The sequence below is a fragment of the Polyodon spathula genome, chromosome 25 (assembly GCF_017654505.1).
Source record: "Polyodon spathula isolate WHYD16114869_AA chromosome 25, ASM1765450v1, whole genome shotgun sequence".
NCBI classification, from domain to species: Eukaryota; Metazoa; Chordata; class Actinopteri; order Acipenseriformes; family Polyodontidae; genus Polyodon; species Polyodon spathula.
The window spans coordinates 13,466,259-13,491,853 of NC_054558.1; the positions used below are offsets into that span (position 1 = coordinate 13,466,259).

The 25,595-nt window shown below is 41.2% G+C and overlaps 2 protein-coding genes across 2 annotated transcripts; one reads left to right on the forward strand and one right to left on the reverse strand.

Annotated features, from left to right (window-relative positions):
• Positions 1 to 755: 755 nt before the first annotated feature.
• plbd2 (phospholipase B domain containing 2) lies at positions 756 to 10,844 on the forward strand. The gene is made up of 12 exons (XM_041228604.1): positions 756 to 982; positions 2,178 to 2,271; positions 2,887 to 3,045; positions 3,821 to 3,921; positions 4,597 to 4,811; positions 5,287 to 5,381; positions 6,071 to 6,231; positions 7,172 to 7,267; positions 7,956 to 8,027; positions 8,350 to 8,502; positions 8,946 to 9,108; positions 10,492 to 10,844. The coding sequence occupies exons 1-12, from the start codon at positions 765 to 767 to the stop codon at positions 10,657 to 10,659; spliced, it is 1,695 nt and encodes a 564-aa protein (XP_041084538.1). The 5' UTR covers positions 756 to 764; the 3' UTR covers positions 10,660 to 10,844.
• Positions 10,845 to 18,051: 7,207 nt separating this feature from the next.
• Positions 18,052 to 24,322, reverse strand: LOC121299528 (L-serine dehydratase/L-threonine deaminase-like). Its single transcript, XM_041227305.1, has 8 exons — positions 24,219 to 24,322; positions 22,916 to 23,097; positions 21,878 to 21,917; positions 21,551 to 21,690; positions 20,894 to 20,985; positions 20,108 to 20,335; positions 18,879 to 19,003; positions 18,052 to 18,423 (listed from the first exon to the last, which is right to left on the reverse strand). The coding sequence occupies exons 2-8, from the start codon at positions 23,066 to 23,068 to the stop codon at positions 18,215 to 18,217; spliced, it is 987 nt and encodes a 328-aa protein (XP_041083239.1). The 5' UTR covers positions 23,069 to 23,097; positions 24,219 to 24,322; the 3' UTR covers positions 18,052 to 18,214.
• Between the last annotated feature and the right edge of the window lie 1,273 nt (positions 24,323 to 25,595).

Consider the following 25,595-nt stretch of genomic DNA (forward strand, 5'->3'; position numbering starts at 1 on the left):
GCTTTTGTAAACAGCAGGCATTGATAGCGGTTTGGTGCTATAGATTATGTTGGAGTTAGTGAATGTTGGTTTAAATGTACATCTTCTGCATTTTAAACTACAATTTTAGTTACCCTATGCGTGTCACATAAAACAGGCAATGATCCCATATTGCAATACATAAGGGTTTGCGATCTTCTATTGCCCATGTTCTATGATTGAGACATGATTTTAACATGTTAACAATATGTGGATTATACATTTATGAGACAACATTCTAATTTGAATTTATGTTGTAGTTGCATTATGACTATCTTAACGTGCACTTATAATGCGTAATTTGGTTTATCATTTATTTTCATCTTTGAAATATGGTAATACTATATTATTTCTATAATTGATGATTAAGAATCGCAGCATTGTCCCAGTATTCATTCTCGGCTATATGATATAATTAATGAGAACAATATAATAAAACACGGTTCATACTGGTTTTGTTTTTTTCAGATTAAATAGATTTACATTTTGTATATATTTCTGTCGGGTTTTATTTCATTTTTATCTGGTATTTATGTTTAATTTACGCTGAGTGCATTAAAGCAGAAGTCACAAACGAAAATTTCAAAACTGCTGAAATGTTTTATTTCTTCAATTACCGCTCGCCATATGTCGGAATTGCACTTGTTCAGCAGGAGTGTGGTATCTTCGAACTGGCCCATGTGACTCCTAGTTCTTTAATTTAAACCACGCCTTCTTCTTTCACTACCATTGTCATATGACCAGAGATGGTCACAAAGATGGCTCCTGTCTGTGAGTTTGGTCGGTGCAAGTCTTACTGTACAGTGTTCGTGTGTGTGACGCTCTCGGCTCTTCTGATCCGTGTTCAGACAGAGATCAGCTCGGTCGTTCTGGACAAGCAGACGGGTCAGCTGAAAGTGACCTCAGAGCTGGACCCCGACTTTATCGCGTGGGCGAATTTCACTGATCAAATTAAACAAACCGGGTACATTTTAAATTATGTATTTGTTTGAATTTGACTTTAATGGTTGTTTTGTTAGAATGACACATTAGAGTAAAGCAAATGACCGCTTGTGTAACCTGTACAATAGTTACTGCTAGGTATACATCGATGGTACAGTTACGATTTGAACAATATCAATAACATGTTTATGTCAGCTCTAAGTAGCTAAGTGTATACGTTACGGAAACGCACATGATATAGTAGCCCTGGGGTTAAAAGATATGTAACATATTTTGCAATGTATCGTGTATTATTTTATATATTGTAGCGTTGTGTGGAAAATGAAGGCAGGCTCACACAGGTATTGTAGGTTCATCAATGAAGCGGTTTACTAAGCCAGGACTGTACACTAGGCAGGTAAAACCCTGCTACTTTACCAGCCAGCGGTACAGCTACAACCGAGCAGCGTAGTGCTACTCAGACTGTGACAAATAAGAAAAGGAAAGAAAGTCCACAGCACACTGTTTTTTGTTTCTTTTCTTCCTCGATTCTCTTTAGTCCTGCTTCTCTCTGGCTGTTTCTCTCTGTTCTTCAGCTCTCTTCAGTCTCAGCAGCATGCTACTTATTACTGATAAATTCATTGTTCAGTGTTTTTTTAGGCCATGTGAACTACTTTGTGTTTGTAGCTCCAAACACATGGGGGCGCTACAGCTACCAAAGAGCATCAGAAATTAATGAACAGCCTCTAATCCCAAGATGTTTTGGAATAGTCTCTCCTATAGCGCTACAGCAGATGCTACTGGTGAGGCACCTGCTGAGTTTGGCCAGAGAGCTGCAGGGCTGGCCTGTGTCCTCCAGAGGCCGGTAGCTCGTTAACATCCGCTCTCATTCCTGGGTGTGAAAGAGGAAGCTGGCTTGCTCGTGGGGTCGGAGGACGTCCACTGAAGCTGTAGTTCTCCTGAGTTAAAATGTCACTTGTCATAATGGATTGCAGCCGCACTTCCGTCCAGTTGAAATCACACGCTTCGCAAGATTAGCTGATTACCCGCTCCGGCTGTGATTTTTGTATTTGATTTGAACTATTTCAGTAGTTGACTATCCAGTGTTTTGTACATGTGTGTAGTGTTATGTTGGTATATCTCTTCTGGTAATTGAAGCTGTGACGGGGGTGTGTGTTGCTAACATTTGTATTTCAGTACAGGGTGGTTTCAGTGAAATGCTTTGTATTTCCATGCAGGTGGGCGTACCTGGAGGTCACTACAAGTGGGAAATACAATGACAGTCTGCAGGCGTATGCTGCTGGACTGGTGGAAGCAGCACTCACCCAGCAGGTAGGTCTGTGATCCACTCAGTGCTGTCAGGCAGGCATGTCTGTCTCTGATTCACTCAGTGCCGTCAGTCACCTGATGGGATCGCAGTGCGCTTGTACATATAAGAGATTCCAAAACAATTTGGATTGGTATAGTTGCTCAATATCTTAATGAGTTATTTTCCTTTGTTCTGATATTTTCAATCATTCTGAGTGGTTCTGCGTTCCAATATCAACTCAAATGCATTTGAAGCTACTTGTAGGTGTCCTATTTTTAAATAAAAATGTGTTTATTAAAACAGGTTTCTTTTCATGCTACACATCTGAGTCATACACTGAATAGATGTGCGCTGAAAGCTATGGTATATCTAAGTCATAAACTGTGAATACATGTGAATGACCCTCGAACACTTAAGTCTGACGTAAAAAGTTAAAGATAATTTTTTAATGATCTATAGTAGAGCAAACCTTGCTATGAGCCTTGCTGAGTTTGAAGGAACTTCAGAATTGGAAACCCAGCCCAATGAACAATACTGTATGTTGGTGAGAGGATGCTTTAATGTTGTACAGCCTGTTTAATATAGCAGAGCAGTACATGGATAGGAGCAGGTGCTGTAGATTGTCTCTCTCCCTGCAGCTTATCTACATGCACTGGATGAACACCATGGTGGGATACTGTGGACCCTACAAATACGACACCGGATACTGCCAGCGCCTGAAGGATTACATCATCCGCAACCTGCAATGGATGCAGGGGCAGATGGAGAGTGGCGAGGACCCCCAGTACTGGCACCAGGTAGGGGGGCACAGAGATTGCCAGAGGTTTGGAGCTGTGGGATGGGGGTATAGTCCATCGGCAGCTCTTGCGTACCAGCCCATAGTGGTGAAACTTGGTTATGGAAGTATTACATCCTCACATTCTGGGGTACAAAGGGAGCTCTTTTAGGGATGTTTAAATGTCCGCCATTGCTAAACGGTTAGAATTCTGCCACAGCGTTTTACAGTGGTCACAAATTAGCAGGCCAAGCTTAGATGTTTCACTTTGCTTTTTCATTGCTGTTTCTGTTTAGAAATACTGAGAGGCTTCTTCTACTCAAAACTCTGAGTCATTGAATGTATTGTAGTCGTCAGACTTGGGGCTCGTTCCAATTGTAATGTGTAATGAATTGCAACTACAGTGTAATTGTGATTGTAGCTGAACCTTGTCTCACCTGTGTAATTGTAATGATCATATCATTGATCAATTCCAGGTCCATTGTAATGACCTTATCACTGATCAGTTCCAGTTCATTATAATGAATGTATCACTGATCAGTTCCAGGTCCGTTGTAATGACCATATCTGCTGTAATTATAATTGAGCCCAGGTCTGTTAGTTATCTTTCATTTTGTTATTTAATATAGGGTTATCCTTCTCTTTAAGTTCCCGATGAGTTTCTGTTCAGGTAGGTGTTGGTCTGGTTTCACAGCACAGCTGGTAATGCCCCAGGCTGCAATGTGTGGATAGTAGACATGGATGAGTGTGTGTGAAGCTGCCCAGTCTTCTCAGATCTCCCTCTCGCTCTCTGTCAGGTTCGCTTGGCACTGCTGCAGCTGCGTGGTTTGGAGGACAGCTACAACGACCAGATTCTCCTCCCTCTAGGATCCTTCTCCTTGAACCCCTTCGGATTCCTGTGAGTGTGCTTCAGGCCTGGCCAGGCAAGGGGCAGCCTGCTCTGTGTGCCTGTCAGTACCTGCCTCCCAGCCAGGTTAAAGCATGCCTGTCGGTACCTCCCAGCCAGGTTAATGCATCTGTCGGTGCAACTCAAGCCACTTCAGTTCACTTCAGCACAGAAAACTTCATTGGAGCCAGACATGGTTGGAGCCCCAGTTTGTGTACATTCCCTAAGGTAGTTTTAGCTGCAGGTACACACACTTTCGCATACTGACCACTTTCTGACCAAACAGCCATTGTCCTACTACATGCAGCAGCAGGGGGGGTGTGAATGGATTGTGTAAGCTATGTTTTAGCTTGGAGAAGCAAAACGAAATAATAAACAAAAACATGTTTTTGTTGACTGATACAAGATTAACATATGCTACTAAATAGAGCTGTATGTTTGCAGTTAGTTTTCATTTAATGCATTGTGCTTTTAACATCTGTCTTGACCATCTTAGAATATCAGCTAGCATGTGTAGAGTCAAGAACTGAAATGGAGCATCTGGTACTCCCCTAGGTTAAAAAAAAGTTCTTAGTTTGCTTGTTTTACCTACCAGAAAGTCTGCTTTACTTTCGTGATCACCTTGAGGTTAAAGGATGTTTTAATGTTTTGATCTTTCTCTCTCCCCCCCCCCTCCCTCCTGTACAGGCTATTCAATCTGGGCGGAGACCTGGAGGATCTTGAATCCGCCCTAAACAAGACGGACCAATCACGAGCACTGGGCTCCGGCTCCTGCTCCGCCCTCATCAAGCTGTTGCCAGGCAATAAGGACCTGCTGGTGTCCCATGACACCTGGAATAACTACCAGTCCATGCTGCGCATCATGAAGAAGTACTCCTTTGCTTTCCAGGCCTCTCCTCAAGGTACCTGCGGCACACCGCTGCCGCCTCCTACCTTATCAGTGGAGGCAGGCGTGGGACATCATTTTGAAATGTAATATCAGCAGATTTAATGGGTGTTCAAAAGATATCAGTGTAAACTTTTCATTGCTGGAATTTGCTTTCTTCCTCTCTGGAAAACATTGAGAAACATAACATAGGCAGGACAACCCAAAGTGCCTTTATCTTAGTAAGTACCAGCACCCTCATTGCAAGGACTGTATAACAATGAAGTGAATGTCGTAGAATTGTGGGCTGTTAGATCATAAATATAATGTATAGCAGTGTAGTAAACCACACAATGTGGATGAAGCAGAACTCTGGTTTCAGGTAGGGTTCTAAAGGCACTGTAGTGTCGATGCTAACAGTATGAGACAACATTGTTGTATCTCTACACACTGTGTCCTCTCTTGTCTAAGGCTGCTGAGCTCTGCCCTGTCCTCTTTCCTGTCTTTCCCAGCGGAGTCCACTATCCCTGGAGGGGTCCAGGCCTTCTCCTCCTACCCGGGCTCCATATTCTCAGGGGACGACTTCTACATTCTGAGCAGTGGATTGGTGAGTTACTGGAGGCACAGATGTGGCGTCATTAACAACGTATTGAGTTTCAACTTGCACTTGCTTATAGCTGTGCTTGCGATTTTTGTATGTTTGTTTCAGGGGTTTACAAAATACTGTAATAAATGGCACATCTCTCAGGGTATTTAACTGGGGTTCAGCATTGGAACCTATTCATTATACAACAGACTTCGCCACTTTGAGTCTGAGTTGTTTCTGGCCAGCTGAGCTCATGACACACCGTAATTGAGTGGGGCAGAGATACTGGCATCCACAGTCAACAACAGGAAAGCGCTGAGTATGATTGTCACCTATTTTCATTTAATCTCTGCCCAGGCTGCATTTGGTCCTCTGCTGGTCAGAAGCAAAGAATACATTGACAATGTTGTATGAAGTATTAAAGCCTGTTAAATAATGAATAGGTTTCATGATGTTTCAATAAAAAACTAGATTTCTCTCAGAAAATCTGTTAAGGTTAGGGGATATATTAGTGTTTTTTCAGCCTCTGAAAATAAACATCGAAAAGGAGCAAACCTGCTAATGGCGAATCACACAGCCTCTGAAACAGTGAACAAGTTTCATTACATCATTCAGTCCTGGGTCTCTCTCAAGCAGATTTTTTTTGATGTGGTTGTTTCTGTTTCATAAAGTATCCATCCAGTCAGACCCTCTTGCTTCCTGTCCTCTAGGTTACCCTGGAAACAACGATCGGGAACAGTAACCCCGCCCTCTGGAAGTTCGTCACTCCTGAGGGGACGGTGATGGAGTGGTTGCGGAACATGATAGCCAATCGGCTGGCAAAGACAGGAAAGGAGTGGGCGGGGCTATTCAGCAAGTTCAACAGTGGAACGTAAGTGGGAAACCCAGCCACGCTGTTCCCAAGGTGCTTGCTTGTTCTTGTTTTGGGCTGTTCACACGTGGCTATTGTAGTCTGCACAGTTCTTGGGTTCACACGTGGCTAATGCAGACTGCACAAGAAAATAGACCTGTAGTTTGGGGAACAAATATTGCATAGGTTGTAGCTGATATAGACACTGCAGCCTCTGCCCCTCCACTAGCACACTGCCATAGACGCTGCAGCCACTGCCCCTCCCTTAACACACTGCCATAGACACTGCAGCCTCTGCCTGCACCTCCGCTAACACGCTGCCGTAGACAATGCAGTCGCTGCCCCTCCACTAACACACTGCCATAGCCGCTGCAGTTACTGCCTGTTGCTTTCCTTAGATCTAACTCTGCATCTCCTTAGCAAGACGGCACGATGTCGTTGGGTTTGATTGAATGCTAGATAGATTTCAATATGAGGTCTGGTTTAAAAAAATAAATACATAAATGAAATTCACCCAGCACTGCTGACCGTGAAAAGTTTATTTGGTGCTAAATCTCTCATTGTATAAATAGATCTATCGATTTATTGTTATTTCTAGTTGTGATTAATCCATTTCACAAATTAATTGACATCAATCCTCACTCCTGTAAAGAGTTTTGAATTTAATTAACTGCTTGCTTAATTAGACCTTTTTAATTGTGCTCGGCTCCGAAAAAGTGTTTAAAATGTTACAACTAACTTGAAATCTGCAACTGTTTTAGAGCTGAAAACAAGTAAAAAGCTCTAAGTAAATGATTATTTAAAGTAAGGGTTCCCTTAAGTAACTGAGAACTCAGTTGGAATGAAAAGCAGCAGACACAGGGCGGTCCCCAGGACCAGTTTGAGAAGTCCTGCTGTATTGATACCCTTGGGGCTGGGTATTGGTATTTCTGTTCCTCACTGCTTTGTTTTTTTATTCCAGGTACAATAACCAGTGGATGATTATTGATTACAATTACTTTACCCCTGGGAAGACAGACATCAAGGAGAACCTGTTTACTGTTTTGGAGCAGATTCCGTGAGTAACCTAAAGACAGAACTTTTACCCTGGAGGTAGTGCTGTGTGTGTGTGATTGTCACAAAGACGGCCGGAGTGTGTGGCGTCAGACCAGAGTCAGGAAATAAACAACAAGAGAGAGGTAGAGTTCGGTGGAGCTCAGCAAATGGTCTCACTCAGCATTTGATGAATGAACAGACAGACAGAAAATAAACGGTTGTAACAAACAAAAACAGGACACGGCACATTCGCCAAAATAAACAGACAAACAAAACAGACTACACAAAACACGGTGAGCAGATATTTTTTTATTATTATATTATTATTATTATTATTATTTACCTCCATCTCCAATCTCGTTCTCCACTCACCGAACACACAACCCAGAGTGGGTGAAAACATGCAGCTACTCGATTGATAATCAATCATTCAATTGGAGTTGCGGTACAACTGCACGTGAATTAATAAAGTGCAATTCCCCTTGCTCACATATTACATTTTTCTTGCACATGAAGTGCTGTGCAATCCTCGTGCCTAAATACACATCTACCTTTTAAACACTCGTGTTACACAGACCCGTTTATATCCCGTGTACCAATGACTATACACCGACATTAACACACAACAGATAACACAAAATACACACAGGAGCGGGCACTTTGCCACAGTGATACATGACAATATTCCTCTCTTTCCATTCTTGGTTTAGGGGCCTCATTATGATTGCAGATAAAACTGAGGAGTTGTTCCGGAAGGGCTACTGGGCGAGCTATAACATACCGTGAGTACATTGTTTTGTTTTATATCTGATTCTCTGGCCTGTCTCGCCTTTCATTTGACCAGTGTGGTGTACTGGTTAGAGCTGAGGGGCCACGAGGGAGGCAGTGTCCTCTAGTGGTTAGAGCTGAGGGACTGGGAGGAAAACAGTGTACAGTATACAGAAATATCAGGATCATACAATGGAAGCATGCATTTGTACCTAGTATACCTCATCAAAGACCCCTCTCTAGATGTAAGGAGATGTTGTGATTGATGGACACACGGCAGGCAGGCTCCGGCAGGTCTCTTGTGCTGTGACGTGCATCTCTGCTCCTCTCTCCCAGGTACTTTGAGCGCATCTTCAATGCCAGTGGTGGGCCTGAACTGGTGCAGCAGTATGGAGACTGGTTCTCCTTCGACTTGAACCCGCGAGCACAGATCTTCCGTCGAAACCACAGCCAGGTCATCGACATGGAGTCCATGATCCGCCTCATGAGGTCAGGTCCCTGGGCAGCACGGACTACTGGAGTGGGAGGGAAGCGGTGTGATCTAGTGATTAGAGCTGAGGGGCTTGGAGGGTGGCAGTGTGGTCTAGTGGTTAGAGCTGAGGGACTGGGAGGGAGGCAGTATAGTTCTAGTGGTTACGAACAGAACTGAAAGTTTTTATTAGACAATAGAGGTGATTGTCCTAAACTTTTAAACAGATTTCGAATTTTGTTAATGTCTCCGGTAAACAATAACAAGAATAGGTTAAATGAAATGACTGCAGTGTCATTGTGTGCAAGACTATTTTTAATAAGGATAGACTGAATTCTGAATATTAAATAGCATGTATTCCACAAGTATATGTCTTAAAGAGTTTTGTCTTAAAGAGTTTTGCCTAGAGGTTAGAGCCGATGCTTGGTCACTAATTCCATCTCTTTCTCGGTTTTACTATCAGGTACAATAACTTTCTGGAGGACCCCCTGTCTGTGTGCCAGGGCTGTAACCCCCCTCACAATGGGGAGAACGCCATCTCCGCCCGCTCGGACCTCAACCCGGCTAACGGGACATACCCCTTCGGAGCCCTGAAGCAGAGACCCCACGGAGGCACTGACATGAAGGTGAGGAGCCGGGTTCAACAGCACTCCCTCCTCTGGGGGTTAGAGGCATTGCATTCCGGGTCCCGCCTTTGAGGAACTCAGATATACACTAAATGAATGTAATTGTAGTTGAACCTGTAATTGTACATTTGAATTGATCAATTGCAGTTCAACTGCGATCATTATTGTATTTGCAATCACTTTTTGTGACTCCATTTGTTTGCAAAAAATAAGTTATATAGTTTGTTTCTTTAATTGTACTTGTGAGTTATTGCTTGCTAAACATGATAATGTGGGTAGTTGCCTCAAGATGGCTTCAGGTGTACCTGCACGAACCACTCAAAGCTAAATTTCCTATCATCCTCCTGCTCACTGGTAAATCTATCTCCGTTACATATGTGAGCAAGGGGATTATGGGAAATGTAGTTCGGAGAGGTCCATGCGGGTACAGGTGAAGCCATCTTGAGGCAGGGAATGCAATTTAAAAGTTAAAAAAAGTGGTCAATATAAAAAAAAAAAAATAAATAAATAATTTTAAATACACACACCTTACACAAACAGTTGTAGCAACACGTGGGAACATGTAACACAATAAAATAAAAAGGTCCATTTATATACCCTTTTAAGATCTACATAGTTAATGCAAGTGCATGACATGAGTGTTTTTGTCATTATTCTGTTAGCGGCAATTACTTTAAGGTATTGCTTACTGAAAATTGAATTTGATCGGTAACGGAACAAAATTACTGAGTGAGCCCCGCGACAGTGGGTTTTTTTGTTTTGTGTTGCAATCCTTTTTTTTTTTTTGGGGGGGGGGGGTCCCTGAGTGGCTTGTCCGCAGGGCAAGTCATAGAGCGCAGGTTCGCTTCCTGAGTGTGAAAGTCGCTGGCCTTCGCTAGTGACTCTGAAGGGAGTCTCGCATTGGCTCTGGCACTCCCACGAGTTAGAGAGGCAAAACCAGCTACATCAAACCCTGCTGGCCAGGCATCTAGTGAGAGACGGACAACAGCAGGGTTGACCTTTGTCATCCAGAGCCAGTAGCTCGCTGACATCTGCCCTCGTTCCTGGCTGTGAAAGAGGAAGCTGGCTCTGTCGTGGGATCGGAGGACGCCACTGAATCTTTGGTTCTCCTGAGCTGAACTGCTGTGGAATCATTTTATTTTCAGTAAACTAAACCAAAATCATTGACATGAAAAGCATCGCTTTAACAATCTTATTCTTCTGCTACCAAAAAAGCAAGTTTCATCTCAAAATGCAATACTTGTGGGGTTGCACGATGCATTTCAAGAGGGATTTCTGTTAAGTTCAAACTCTCCTCATAAGTTTTATTGTTGAGAATAAGGCAATTAGCTTAGTGATTTTCAGTACATTAATACACTTTTTCTGATTTCTCTCCCCCTCCAGGTCACTTCCTTCTCCCTGTATCGAGACTACCAGCTCCTGGCTGTCAGTGGGCCCACGTGGGACCAGGTGCCCCCCTTCCAGTGGAGCAGCTCCCCCTACAACCGGCTGCTGCATATGGGGCACCCTGACACCTGGGCCTTCCCTGTGGTGAGAGTGTTCTGGGGCTGAAGGGAAGGGCTGCTCCTTCCCAGGCAGAGGGCGGGAAACCTGCTCAGCCTTTTCTTACCACACCTCAAAGCAATGCCTTGTTTTTATCTGCTTCGTGAAACCAATATGAAAAATAATCAGTCTTATTCCAGTATCCTCTTTAGATGTGTAACATACATTTTGAATTGTGCAGTTCTGATGCGCATTTTTTAGACTATCTTTTAAACACAATTCCACCCGCGCAGTGAAACCAGTCTGTAAAACTCATCTTGTTACTAGTATTGAACTGGGCCAGTTCCATCTGCAGTTTACAAACCAATCTGCTACTGGACATATCTCCAGTGTTTCTCTGGCAGTGTATCTTATTCTCAGTCCTGCTGTTCAGCCCACATGTTTTACAGCATTCAGAGGCTTCAAGCCTGGCTCTCGGGTCCCTCGTATCGGGCGATCAGCAGGTAACTTCCCCTGTCGGTGTGCTCTGGAGATCTGCCAGCCCACACTGTCCCAATTCAAATCAATTCACGGGCAGGTTGAAATGTAGCTGTAGTTAGAAACCAACTGGACAGATTTGAAATCCCTTTTAAAAGATAGAAACTTTGCAGTAAGGGCTCTGGGTTCTTCACAGGAGTCTAACCCGTGTCCGCTGATCTGGGCTGGTTCAGCGACTTGCTTTGGCAGCATACAGTTTATTTTTGGGCTGTGATGATTGGGGATTGGGTGACTTGAATAATGTAAATGTTTAATTTGGGCATCATCTGCACCTGAAATTTGCTAAATAATTATTTTAGTACATAGTGGTGTGTGTGTATATATATATATAATATATATATATATATATATATTTATATATATATAGATATCTATATATATTATATATATAGATATATATATATATTATATATATATATATATATATATATTATATAGTATATAAGATATATATTACGTGGATATATATATAGATATAATATATATTATATATATATATACTATTTAGAGGAGTAAAGTCATGTTAAAGTTATTGCATACTCAATGTATTAAATGCATGCACAGTCAGTACTGGCTAACCCCACCAGATGGCAGTGTGGGTCTGAAGATTCTACTTTGCTGTGTTCTGATGCTTGAGGTGGCTTATTTGACTTCCATTTGATTTAAAGCAGTGCTGAATGCAAGTCTAAGACACCATTTTAAATATTGGTGTTTAATCCAATAGAGAATCATTACTGATTTTTAAAACGTGTTGATCTAACAAAAAAAAGTAAAACATTGTATTGAATAAATTTGCTGTATATATGATGGATTGATTACAGTCTATTTGTATAAAAGAGAATGAACAAAGGACTCTGCTGAAGCCAGCTTTTACTAGTTTTGTATTCCAGTTTGAGAATAGAAATGTCTGGCAGGCTGATCAATAATACATTCATCTGACGATAATGTTGTAGTTGAAAAACGTGCATCTTCTCACAAACACACGATGTGACATAAACATATAATACTGACAGGTTGAATTTGTTTTGATTCAAGAAATGTAGAATGCATACGATGTACACAATTAAATCAACCCCATGTATCATTCACGTAGTTTGGTTCCAATTCTTATTTTGTGTTTCAGCACATCCTTGAAAGTTGTTTTTATGAAGTTTGAGCTCCACATGGTTCACAGCACCTACCCAGCGCTTCCTGTTAGTCCCCAGGAGGGCTGTTTCCATTCCAGTTACTGAACTAACAGAGCCTATTTTAATAAAGCATGACCACAACACTTGTAGCTGTAACATACTCCAGCTGCAGCACCCCACACAAACTGTGCTGTTTTCACAGCTCTACACAGCTCTTTCAGGAACCTGTCTACCTGCCTGAGATTGTATTTTAAATAATTTGAACTGTATGTAATACAATATTAATAAATACAAAGCTTTGAAGTCTAGTGCACAAAGGTAGTGACACAAGTACTCAGTTTGATTTGAGGGGGGAAGAGATGATTTTACAACCACCATATATTCCTTGTGTTACAGAATAACAAACCCCCACTTAAACTGTACACAGCTCACAGGAAGCTACATGGGGTATTATTACTGGAAAGCACACAAGGAAAATCACAGTGGCACAACAATACTGTGAATGTTGTTATGGTAAGAGGTTACAACTAGGGAGGCGAACAAAATATCTTGATTTCATTTTGAGATTAAGAACTGTAATATGTTCATCTCCATTTTATTGCATATCTGTGGTTCACTAGGGGTGATGGTGTGGAGTTTGGTTGAGCGTTAGTGGAGTATTGAGAAACTGGAAAACAAACTATTGGAAAGGTATTTGGGATTACGACCTGCTGACCTTGGTTACCAAAACACGAGCTCCATTGGTCTTAGCCTGTCTTGAACATTAATTATAAAATCCCTTTGTTTAAACAAATCAATCGTTTTGGACCAAATAAAAGCAAAACAACATTTATTATTTTCTAAATGTCACAAAGTTTTTCACAAATAAACTTCTTCCCTTTGTACACTGGTCTCCCGTTAGGCGTATATATTATATATATATATATATATATATATATATATATATATATATATTATATTATATAAATTATATAATATGGTAATGGATTGCATTCTGAACCGCACTTCTGCCCAGTTGAAACGGTATGCTTTATGGGATTAGTGGACTAGCAGTTTCAGAGGTCGACGGCACCCTTTCTATTCAACTAGTCCGCTATTCAGTGCTACCTCTAGCTGGACGTGTTACTGTGAAAATTAAACTCTGCCTGATATTAGTTACAAGCAGCTGTCTTCTGATCCACTCGTCAAAGTTGTTTAAACTGAAAGTACCTATTCACAAGCCCTCCATGTGTGCATGCCTCTCTAAATTTTTGCTTCATTTTTGTCCTGCATTGTTCTGCACTGAGATCCGCGTGTAGAGAAGTAAGGAACATGACGAGCGTCGCGGGAAGCGAGTTACGATACGCTAAGACAGACATTTGGAATTAAAAAATGTGTCCACCAAAAACAGAATTGTGATAAATTCAGAGCCCTGGGTGCAACATGTTTATTTGAGTGACTTTTCTGGCTTCATCTTACATTGTGGTGTCAAGCGCTGTGCTTCGGCTATATGAGACACACGTGCTGTCTGTCTGTCTTCTCATTTCCTCAGGGGATTACATCAGACCCCTGTCCCCTGAACCCAGCTCACAAATACCTTTTCTGCAGTCTAGCCAGTTCCAACTGGATCCTCCCTCCCCTCCAGCTAGCAGCTGGCTGTGAGATATCATTTTTTTCTGTGTGTGTGTATACACACACACACCCTGCCTGTGTAGCTACAGATAGTATACATTGTGTGCAGGTCTGGCTTCAGGCTGATGCTGTGTCACCAGAATCCAGAGCTGATGAAAGGTCAAAATAAATCAAATGGTGCTTGTGTTTATTTTGTGATAAGTATACTGTCAAGACCCTAAAGCAGAAGAATCACAGGTGCACAATTTCCATGACTTCTTAGCTAATACCCTGGGTGCAGAGGCATTAAAAATGAAGCCTCATTGTTAGCATGATGTATATCTCTGGTGATTTATCAAGAGAGCTGGTTGCTAATGGCATTGTAAAGTAGAGGAACCTGGAGGAGGTGTGGAGACTGCATGTTACAATTACAAAAGCATATAGGCCTAGCATGTTCTTCTACTTTGCTGTTCAAGGATCTTGTTTTGTATCCACCCACTCTTGTCATTAAATGAGAATCCTCTACTGACCAGGCTGGCTCTGCCAATGAGAGGAAAGTACCAGACACACCTCTCTGGTTGTGACATTCTTAGCAGCAGTGAGGGGGCACCCAGTCCATCGTGAGGCTTGTTTGTGAATATTTTTAGATGAGTTTCCAGTATCCAGATCTTTGAGAGTCCTTCGTGTTCAGGATATGCAGAAACACGCAATCCTGTCTGTGCACTACGGGTAGAATAACTACTAATTGAGTCAAATAGCTGAGGTAGAAAAAACCAAACAGGTCGACTAGTCATCACTTTAAAGAAACATTAAGAAGTCATGACTTTGACCATGTCCGGTGCTCTGTTTGTGGACACGTAACACTTCCCCAGTCTCTTGGTATGCCTGCCCTGCCTCGCACCTCAAGTGAAGTCCAAGATAGAGTGACAGAGTTTCCATGCAATTTAGAAACTCCAGATTCTCCACTGTCGTGAGAATGTGACATAGCACACGCATATCACATACAGTCATCACGCTATCGGAAGTGTGCAGCCAAAAAGGGGTGGGTAACGCCTAAAAAGCCACGCAAATTGAGCAGATACTAAGGGTCTTTTGCATGAAAACATGCCTGAAAGCCAAACCTTATGTTGACGAGACTTCAGCAGTGAAGGGCCTGTGTGAGGCAACCTTTCACAACTTTCAACCAACCAGGCCTTTATTAACAACTGAGATCTGCTTGAAGTAGCTCTGGCAAGCTTCTGTGACCAGATAGGGAAAAAAAAAATCAGTATACAGTAGGAGGGGTTCAGAGACGTCTTCATTCAGTGGGGTTTTTTGTGACACCATTTGTTCAGTGTTTCAAATGAGTGCCATTTGACTAATACAATGATAGGACTTTATAGATAAGTTGTTTTATAAGCAAGATTATAAAAAAAATACTGAATTTATGACAAATATAAAAAAGTAGCATATTGCAACACATTTCATAAAAAAAAAAAAATTGGTGGCCAAATGATAAACCCAATTTAAGAAAGCTGCATGATATCAGTAGTTACGCAAGAACAAACTGAAACTCGGACGCAAACATTTCTCGCTCATATTTTAATATCAATTAGGTCATTTGAATTTGGAAGGAGAATTTCTCTCCCTAAAAGAACTACACGGAAACCCAAATGACCTGAAAAGTACGACCAAAATAGTGACACAAAAGTAAGACTTAGTTGTATTTTTTTCCATTGAAAGCACGCATGAAGTGGACTAAAAAGCAGTCTTCAAGTCCTGCAAATCTGTAATAGGTTAGTCCAGGTTTGCAGTTACAAGTTACAGTAGCCAGACAATGAAGACTAACCCATAACCCTCTACAAGTGAGGAAGGAAATTCACAATTTAAGGTAAAGACAAACTCGGACATCTTGTACGTCGTCATTACAAACATTTGATTAAAAACGTTGAGGATTTTGAAAGTACTGGCAAAAAATTCAGAAATATGAAAAAAGTGAATATAGTAATACATACAGGCCTATTAATGATAAGTGTTTTTATTAGGCTACATTAGGCGTAATTCAGGCAGACACATTTAAAATACATATTCATAATCTCTAGCTATAGGCTTAATTGTACTTGTCTTTTTGTGCACATTCCACACTAGCAGATCATACTTGCATTTGAACTTGCTGGTACCCTATTGCTGCATTGACACTGAGCATTAAGTTCTAAATTTGTTGTTTTATATAATACTAATTGTACATGTGACGTTTCAGTTGGTTAAATTGAATACATCATACATGCATTTTGTAAAATTATTATTATTTAAATATAGGTGTATCTAATTGCATGGTCCTTTATTTCAGCTTTTGCAATATTTTTATGAATAAAACAAAACCAGTCAGTATCATAAATGAGGAAAAAGGTGGTGCATATTTAAATTATAGGCTACATTCTCAGTCTACCTAGAAAATGTATAATTGCTTAATATTGTGTATCAACGATACAAGGTAATGATGTAATGTACGCAGTGCAATTGTCAATTGTATATAATAATTTTAAAATATTGTATATAATTCTGTATTCCTTTACATTTTAGTGATGCCTTTCACTTGAGCCACTGGGTTGTGCGGGTCCACAGTACCTTGCACTGAGCATGAAGCTCTTCATAGGAGGCAGCGTGGTTCAGTGATTAAAGTCCAGGGCTTGTAAACAGAAGGTCACTGGTTCAAATCCCACCTGCCACTCACTGACTCACTGTGTTACCCTCCATCTTGACGCTTTATGATGGTGGCCCACTATGAAAGGTGCTATAAAAAGATATTATTCATGCGACTTGGCATTATTATTCATCCTTGTTTTAAATTGTACTGTATAAATGTAGGACAAGTAAGCGTACACAGTTAGTCCACCTGAATAGGATCCTCTCACATCTGATTTGGTACGCTGCAATCGGGATCTTGTTTAGTATGATTTAGCGGAACATACACCTGTGGTGATTATCGTCTGGTACGCTGCAATCAGGATAACAAGTGGACTAACTTTAGTCCAAACAAGTGGACTAAACCTGCTTAATCCACTAGTTGGACGCATCAACCCTCAGGGTCATATCTTTTTTCTGAAAATAACAATATAAGACAGAACAATTTCTGATTGCTTCTTTTTTTTGCTGTATAATGTTAACTCTACAGGCTCAAAAGCATTTTAGTCTAAACAATATTTAGAACATAGTTTTTCTTTAAGGACAAATTTTAAAACATTCCAAATGTATTTAATAATAATAATAATAATAATAACGTTGGTGCTGTGTTTATGTTGCAGCCTCTGAAAGTATTCAGGTACACTGAGAATTGTGGTGGTATTCCCGTACACTGTGAGATAACTACAGCACCCTCAAGGTGTTTGGTGGCCTGTCATGTTTTAGAAAATACATGTTTTCTTTACTATGTATTTCTTTCAGAAGTGCCCATTACTTGTGTAGTGAAGGGGCGTGCACAACAGTGAGATTTACATAATTATTATGTTAACTACAACTACTTTAAGCAGAACTAAAACATCTTGTTCCAAGTCTCTAACATTGAAGCTGTCAGTGATAACGGCCCTTAAATGTACTTGTTTTCAGATCCATTTTAACAGAGTAATGGATTCATACAATACAAACTTTGGGGTTTATACTTGTCCTGAAACTACACATGTGTAAAGGATACCTTTCTTCAGATTCTAAATGTTTGCAGTACATCCTTCATATCCATTTAAACAGTCTTGTGTGAACGTGCCCCAATCAATAGAGACATTGAAAATACAAAAAGATTTAATATTTAAAAATGCAAGAAATCTGACAATATACCAGACACAGTTAGTAAATTGAGACATGAACCTCTATAATAAACAATATAATTTTAGAGGTGTGCAGACATATAATATATCTAAGATATATATATATATATATATATATATATATATATATATATATATATATATATATATATATATATATATATATATATATATATATATATACATATACACACACACACACACACACACACACACACACACACACACTTTAAAAAGTACAACTAGAATGAGTTATCTAGACAGTGTGACAAGCAGGGCAAGGTCATCCTGCACTGCTGATAAAGGGAAGCTTCTCTGGGTACCTGAAAGTCACTGGTTTGTAATCTGGTCCCTGCATGGATCATCAGCTCTGCTCTTTTCCCTAGGGAAGGGCTGTCCTATTGGCGGTGTGTGTTCACTTTGATTACTTGGCCCCCAGTTTTAAAAATATTTCTTCCCATTTAAAAAAAAAAAAAAAGATGCTCCTTTTTGTCTGTATTGGTTTGCTCCACGGTGTAAAGAATGCAATCATTTTCTCTGGCCTGGCCCACTCTTTGCTTTTTGTGGGGGTTAAGCCGCAGTAAGGTTGGGCAGGCCCAGTTGTTCTTTGAGTCTCTGCAGTTGTCCCAGAGTTATGTTGTTGCCTCCACAGACCACTATGACCACGGAGTCCAGGTTCCGGGGCAGTTTGCCCGCGTCCTGCAGCTTGCGGATTGTATTGCAGTACACAGCCGCTAGGGCGGCGCCACAGGCAGGCTCCACCAGGATCTTCTCATCATCTAGGGGAGAGGAGGGGGAGAGATCATCAGCACATTGGGGGCAGTCTGTGCTTTTCTGTGATTTAAAACACACCCTAGCACAAAGGAACTGTATTGCCATTAATTTGTCATATGACAATTTGAACCTGGTTGAATTAAAGTAATTTTAAAGGCCACGGTCTGTTGAATTTAGCTAAATTTAGATACAGCAGTCATTTAAATCTTTAAAGGGGAAGACTTGGACAGAAAAACATGCTGTTAGAGATGTTATGTCTCGTAAGGGTATTTTTGTTGTAAAATTAAGTGACATGATAGGTGTTGTCCTTTTCAATTAACCTGACCACCATGTTAGTTCACATTGGTGTCTGAGATAATGACAACACTGAGTAATGTGGGGAAAGGCATTGGTCACTGATCTGTCCCCTCAACCAGCAGTGTGCAGCAGGATGGCCCACAATTCTTTCTTTGACACATACCCACAAACTTCTCGATAGCCCCCACAGCCTCCTGGTCGCTCACCAGCTCTGAGAAGACGGGGTGCTCTTTGGCCACTTTCAGGGTCTGTGCACCCACACGCTTCGCCCCCAACGTTTTGGCAACGCTGAAAGAAAGACATAGGTCTTAATGCTTTTTATACACATGTGATAAGTCATTCTCCCCAGCAGTAGACATACACACCTGACTGTATCCAGTGACATGGGCCCTTACCTTTCATGAGACAGGAATTCCTAATTTTCCTCAATGTTCTCTTATTTAGGTCTTTTTTTTTTTTGTTTTGCACATGACTGCCGTGAGCAATTAACAATTTAAAAATCTCAATTGATAAGTGAATTGACGGTCCACAATACTCTTCATAGAAAATAATAATGTTGTCTACACAATGGATGTAGCACCCATTTACCAAACAAACACCTGATTGTCATTATTGATAGCATGTTCACATTAGAAGAGGTGAAAATGTACAAACGAGAGCAGGTCATTGAGCCCATCATAGTTGATCTCAACTTCATCACATTGAGTATTAAAGGGTTCCAGGTAAGCCATTCCATCCCGTCCCCTTCTCTCCGTTACAGGATTCCAGGTAATCCATTCTACCCCCTCCCCTTCCCTGTGTTACAGGATTCCAGGTAAGCCATTCCATCCCCTCCCCTTCCCTGTGCTACATGATTCCAGGTAACCCATTCCACTCCCTCCCCTTCCCTGTGTTACAGGATATCGGGTAACCCATTCCATCCCCTCCCCTTCCCTGTCTTAAGCCTTCCACCACTTCATTTCCCACTGGTCCTGGTTTCTGTACTGCATTAGGTTTAATATTAAAGGACCCTGTTAAAGATTTTAAAAACATCAGTCAAGTCATCTGTCCCCCCCCTCCCTTATTCTTTGTTGTTCTATGTAAACAAATGCAGCTCTGTAAATCTTCACAGCTCATTCCTTTAGGCCCTGGGATTAGTCTGGTTGCTCTTCGTTGGAGACTGTCCAAGGTCCTATGGATGCTGTGGTGACCAGAACTGAACACTAAGTGCAGTCTCACTAGTGCATTCTACCTCCTTATCTCCCCTCTCATTTGATTTGTACACTTGACTATGTATCCAATTCTGTTTGCCGTTTAAAATTGCTTCCCGCACTGTCTTGTTGTTGACAGCCACGATGTGTCTTTCTCTTGGCGGCCCTGGTTTGTGTGTCTGTAACTGAGAGCCAGGCTCACCTGGTGATCTGGGGCAGTGTGACAAGCTCCCCTGCTTGCACGGCTGCATTGAGGCTGTGTGCTCCCTTGGTTTCCATGGCAATGATGGGCACATCCTGCCAGCCCACAGCCCTCAGCCCCTGCACCACCCCGCACAGCAGGCCCCCTCCCCCTACTGACAGCACGATGGCGCCAGGCTTGCTGTCCAGGGCCTGCTGGAGCTCTGTCACGATGGAGGCGTGTCCTTCCCTGGAGATCAGAGGAGAAGAACAGCGAGACTGTGGACCACGACAGGGCTAGACATACTGCCACTAGAGACTGAGGACCACCGCAGGACTAGACATACTGCCACTAGAGACTGAGGACCACCGCAGGACTAGACATACTGCCACTAGAGACTGAGGACCACTGCAGGACTAAACATACTGTCACTATAGACTGAGAACCAGCACAGGGCTACAAATACTGCCACAAGGGCCCCTTTTAACAGGGAAAATAGATTTCTATTAATAAGAACAGGATAATCACATATTACAGTATACGATGCTATCAATTGTTTTAAAAAACAAATGATATAAACTTCCAAATTAGAGACACTTGGATGACCCCCTAATTGCCCAAGCATTTTTCAAATTGTATTCCAATGCTAAACATTCTATAAACAATAGATAATTTTAAAAAAATATGACCAGAACTGGAAATTTACAAAAAAATAAAAACACACAATTCATATTTTAAAACATATTATATAATTCATACATGCACAGTTTAAAATGTACAATAACATCAATGAAATAATGTGCTTACCAGATGAGCGGGTCATCAAAGGGAGGGATATAGACCCAGCCTGGGTTATTCTCTGCCATTCTCATAGCATGCTCAATGGTTTCGTCTAGCATCTGCAATCAAACAGGACAGCAAAGGGGATTGTACACAGAGACTACAGTCTAATGTTGCTACCCTGCTTATCCCTGTTGACTGCTAGCTATAAAAATTCCAGTGGTTGCATGAAGGGTTTCATGTATTTTGTTTAAGTTCTATTGAATGCAGGTGTAAAAGTGTATTTGAGAGTGTGAATATTTGCTGATTGTCACGTGGATCTTGTAATAAGTAATTCACCTGTAACTAAACACTCATTTAGCAATGAAAATATGACACTTGATACAACCGATTTTGTCAATATCTTTCGTGTTTTAATGACAAGTCTCTGAAACGGTTGTTTCATTTTAGCATTACAGAAAATCTGACATTGTGTGGCACCATTCAAGCTTTATTAACCCAATTATGCATTTAAACATCAATATAGTGGAAACCAGCACAAAGCACAATTTGAATTATCAAATGTGTTAAAGGATTAACATTCCATAGTTATTTGGAAGATTTGATGGTACGCTGGACATATACTTGAAAACCTCAGTATAATAACCCTTCATCTTCCAGGGCAGTGCTGTGAATATAACTCACCTCCCCCACCACAGACACGCTGGCCCCCTCGTCCTGCAGTCTCTGGATGGTGAAGGATGGGGTACTGGAAGGCACTAGGATAGTAGCAGGTACCCCCAGCTTCCGGGCAGAGTAGGCAGCTGCCAGGCCAGCATTGCCACCTATAGGACAAAACACAGAAAGGCGTCACTGTTACTGCCTGTTCAATTAAACTACATAGTCATATGAGAAATGTGATTCAGACATGTTTAAAAGTGTAAGTGATGCACACCCCTAGTGGGTGTTTAGGGAAGCATCCTGTTTATTTTTGCACTAATTGCAGAGGAAGGTTACTTTAAAGATTCTCACCCGAGGAGCAGACAAACCGTTCACACCCTCTGTCCGCCCACTGAGAAGGAACAGAAACAGTCTTTGTTTAGTACAGTGACATGCTATTGACACCCTCCAAGGCTCCTCTGAGTGGCAAGGAAACATTCATTCAATGTATTAACATGAATGGGGTGGTAGTATCTTTGGTCCTAGCCCAGACTATTTTCAGTTCTGAATCCATCCGCGCATTGCTGGATCCAGTTTAAAAGAAGTCTTTAAGAACTGAGCGACTGAAAGTGATCTAGAGAAGAACGGCAAAAGATATGCCCTAGACTTCACCTGCTTGGTCCTGTTATTGATTCTGAGAGGGTGTTTTAGAGACAAAGCCCTTGACAATTTGAAACGGCTCCTTGTCTTGAACCCAGGCAGCACTGGCACAATGTCTTTAGCCTGTATTTTCAATAGCTGGAAGTCTACCTGTGTAATGTCCTCCCTTGCTCTGAATGGTTTCCACACCAACCTCTATTCAAAAAGCATCAATGTTCCACATTGTTGTATGCTGCTCTGGGCTCCCATAACTCATCCAAGCTAGTTTTAACGGAACACACTGCTCCTGACTGCCATTTGATTGATTTAACCCTTGTGGGAAGTTTATCTTATTAACAGTTAGCTGTGCAATACAATTAGACAAAACAACAATATATCCCCACCTTCCCTCCCTCCCAGCCCCTCCCGCTCTAACCACTAGACCACACTGCCTCCCTCCCTGACTCTCAGCTCTCACCACTAGACCACACTGCCACCCTCCCTGTCCCTCAGCTCTCACCACTAGACCACACTGCCTCCCTCCCTGTCCCTCAGCTCTCACCACTAGACCACACTGCCTCCCTCCCTGACTCTCAGCTCTCACCACTAGACCACACTGCCACCCTCCCTGTCCCTCAGCTCTCATCACTAGACCACACTGCCACCCTCCCAGGCAGTGTGGTATAACCACTAGACCACACTGCCTTCCTCCCAGCCAACAGTTTAAAGGCAGAAGTGTTCTTGGTGTGGTCAGCGTTACCGGTCACTCACCGTCTTGCAGAGGTGACCAATGCCGCGGATCTTGAAGGAGCCGGTTGGCTGGGCAGTGTCCAGTTTGAGGTAGACTGTGGTCCCAGCCTCTTTGGACATGGGGACACTATCCCTGAGTGGGGAGATGGCATGCAGACTTGCCTTGGAGCTCATTGTGCACAGGCGGCAGATCAGAAGAGTGTCTGGAGGAGAAGAGACAGATCAGAAGAGTGTCTGGAGGAGAAGAGACAGAACATCAAGCTGATTGTGTACAGACAGGGCAGAAGAGTGTCTGGAGGAGACTCACAGCACACCAGGGCTGGTACTGTATGAGATTCTCTAAATACTTAGGGAATAGCATATATTAGAGTGACATAAACAGTGTAGGGTACCAGGATACATCAGAGCTACATTAATCACATACACAGAGTCATCGTGCTAAACTGATACTGAGCCAGGCAGACTCGCTTCCAGGCAATTCCTCCTTCAGTGTCAGGAGATTCATATGAACTCTTTATTTTTAAAACAACACCATGTGAGTGATTTATGAATCTATCAATCACATTATATTTGCCATATGGAACTGTAGTAACACTCTGTCCCCAAACTAAGAAATATTATATTAAAACACTTTCCAAAATAACAGAACAAATGCAGCGTTACAGTAAATTAATTAAACTTTGAACGATGCTAAGGGACATAAGTATTCTTTTTTGTATTTAGTGTGTATATCACACATCTGGTTATATATAGATATATATAATATATATATATATAATATTATATATATATATAGCATATATAATATATATGAATATAAACAAATTTCGTATATATATGAATATAAATTTTCGTATAATATTTATAATCATACTTATATTTAATTTAAATAAGATGTTACTACTCCATTAACAGAATATGCTTCAAATAAAGCTTATGTGATTAATCTTTAAAACCAAATTCCATGTGTCATTATTAGTTATGCTTTAAATAAAATACTATGCCACTACTTATTATGAACTGTACCATTTTTGCTCGTAAGTGAATTCTTGACAGCAAATAATACTATTGCGACCGCTGAAATGTAAAATGTGCCTTGTATCTGGCCCATATTTTCTTTTAATTTTATTATTATTATTTTTTAATCCATATATAGAACCTATCGTCTTAATTTTGCAACCCCGGTCGCGATTATATTAATTTAAATTGGAAATGTTTACATGATCTTTACGGATCAGCAAAACACATAATAAATATAATAATAATAATAATAATAATAATAATAATAATAATAATAATAATAATAATAATAATAATAACTTACCAAGATAAAAATGGAAAGTGTTTTTATTCACCTCCTGCAGCGAGTTGTCGGTTCTTGTTTGGCTGCTGCAGCTTGAAGAGCGGATGTCTATCTCGATTTTCTCGGTGCTGGTATTATATAGCACGGGCCCTTGTCCTTCATCCAACGAGAATTAAGAGTAGTCAGCACACCTCCGACACAGCCTCGCCTCCCGCCTTTAGGAGAGAGACAGACAGGCGGGTGACAAGCTGAAGCACTTGAAACACCATCAGTAAGGGCACGGGTCGAATGATATTACACTCAATTATTTTTAAAGTAGAAAAACAAGTCTTTCCAACCGTCCCCTTGTTTTACATCTGAAATGTATAAATTAAATGCCAAACGTTTCGACTAGTCTATTTCAACCGAAGACAATGAAAGTAACGTGTCGTATGACTCCAAGGAACACGCAGGCGTAGGTAACGTATATTAGCAGACACATTGAACATGTAATGCTGCTCTATTGGGGAAACTATAAAATAGTACCAAGAAGAAACAGACTTAAATCCCGAACGTCCCAAACTTAGCACGAATGAGTGGCTGCAAATCCTTCGCTGACAAGATACGAAAAATTACATCCTTTCAAAATAAATAACTTATTGGACATCGGGGCATCACATCTTATAGTCTGATGATACTAACCGTGCTTTTATTTTATTATCACTCTAGAATTATATAACACCCAGCACAGGCTTATTTCCAACAGAGCGAGTAACTGAACAGAACGTTTTATGTACACTTAGTGATATGGTAGGTCGTAGCTGTGTATTTTATAATATTCTACAGACTATGTGGCATTACAGTTTAATTCTTTAATTAATAATTCGACCAATGTGCAATGTACATTTTACTCGTACACCTGATACAATGTTAAACAATGGCTTGACTAATATTGTATTTGCATATGTGTTCAAATATAACACAATTGATACATTATGTCATAGGAGTTGCAACCTACTTGTCCAGTGCTGTATTGTGATGTTTAAAGTATTTGTAACGTTAATATTGGACATGTGTATCCCACTGTATTACCAAAAGAGTCGCTTCTATTTTGGACCTGCGCTTCCAAAAGCGGCTTCGCGGCTGGTGCAATGCCTGCCAGGCGAGGTTGTTGACTCAGTCTTTGAAAAACCGGCTCAAACCAGGTTGGAATATTGGGGGGTTACAACCCAAGCGTTCTCTGTTTCTGCCTGCCTGGAAAACACGTCCCCGGATTTCATTTGAAAAGATTGTGTTGCATAAGAACAAAAAGGAGCTGTCAAGATAAATGGGTAAGAGGACTTGGCAACCAACCCAAACCAGGACTTGGCAACCAACCCAAACCAGTTTCTCAGCCAGCGGAGACTGACATGCAGGGCA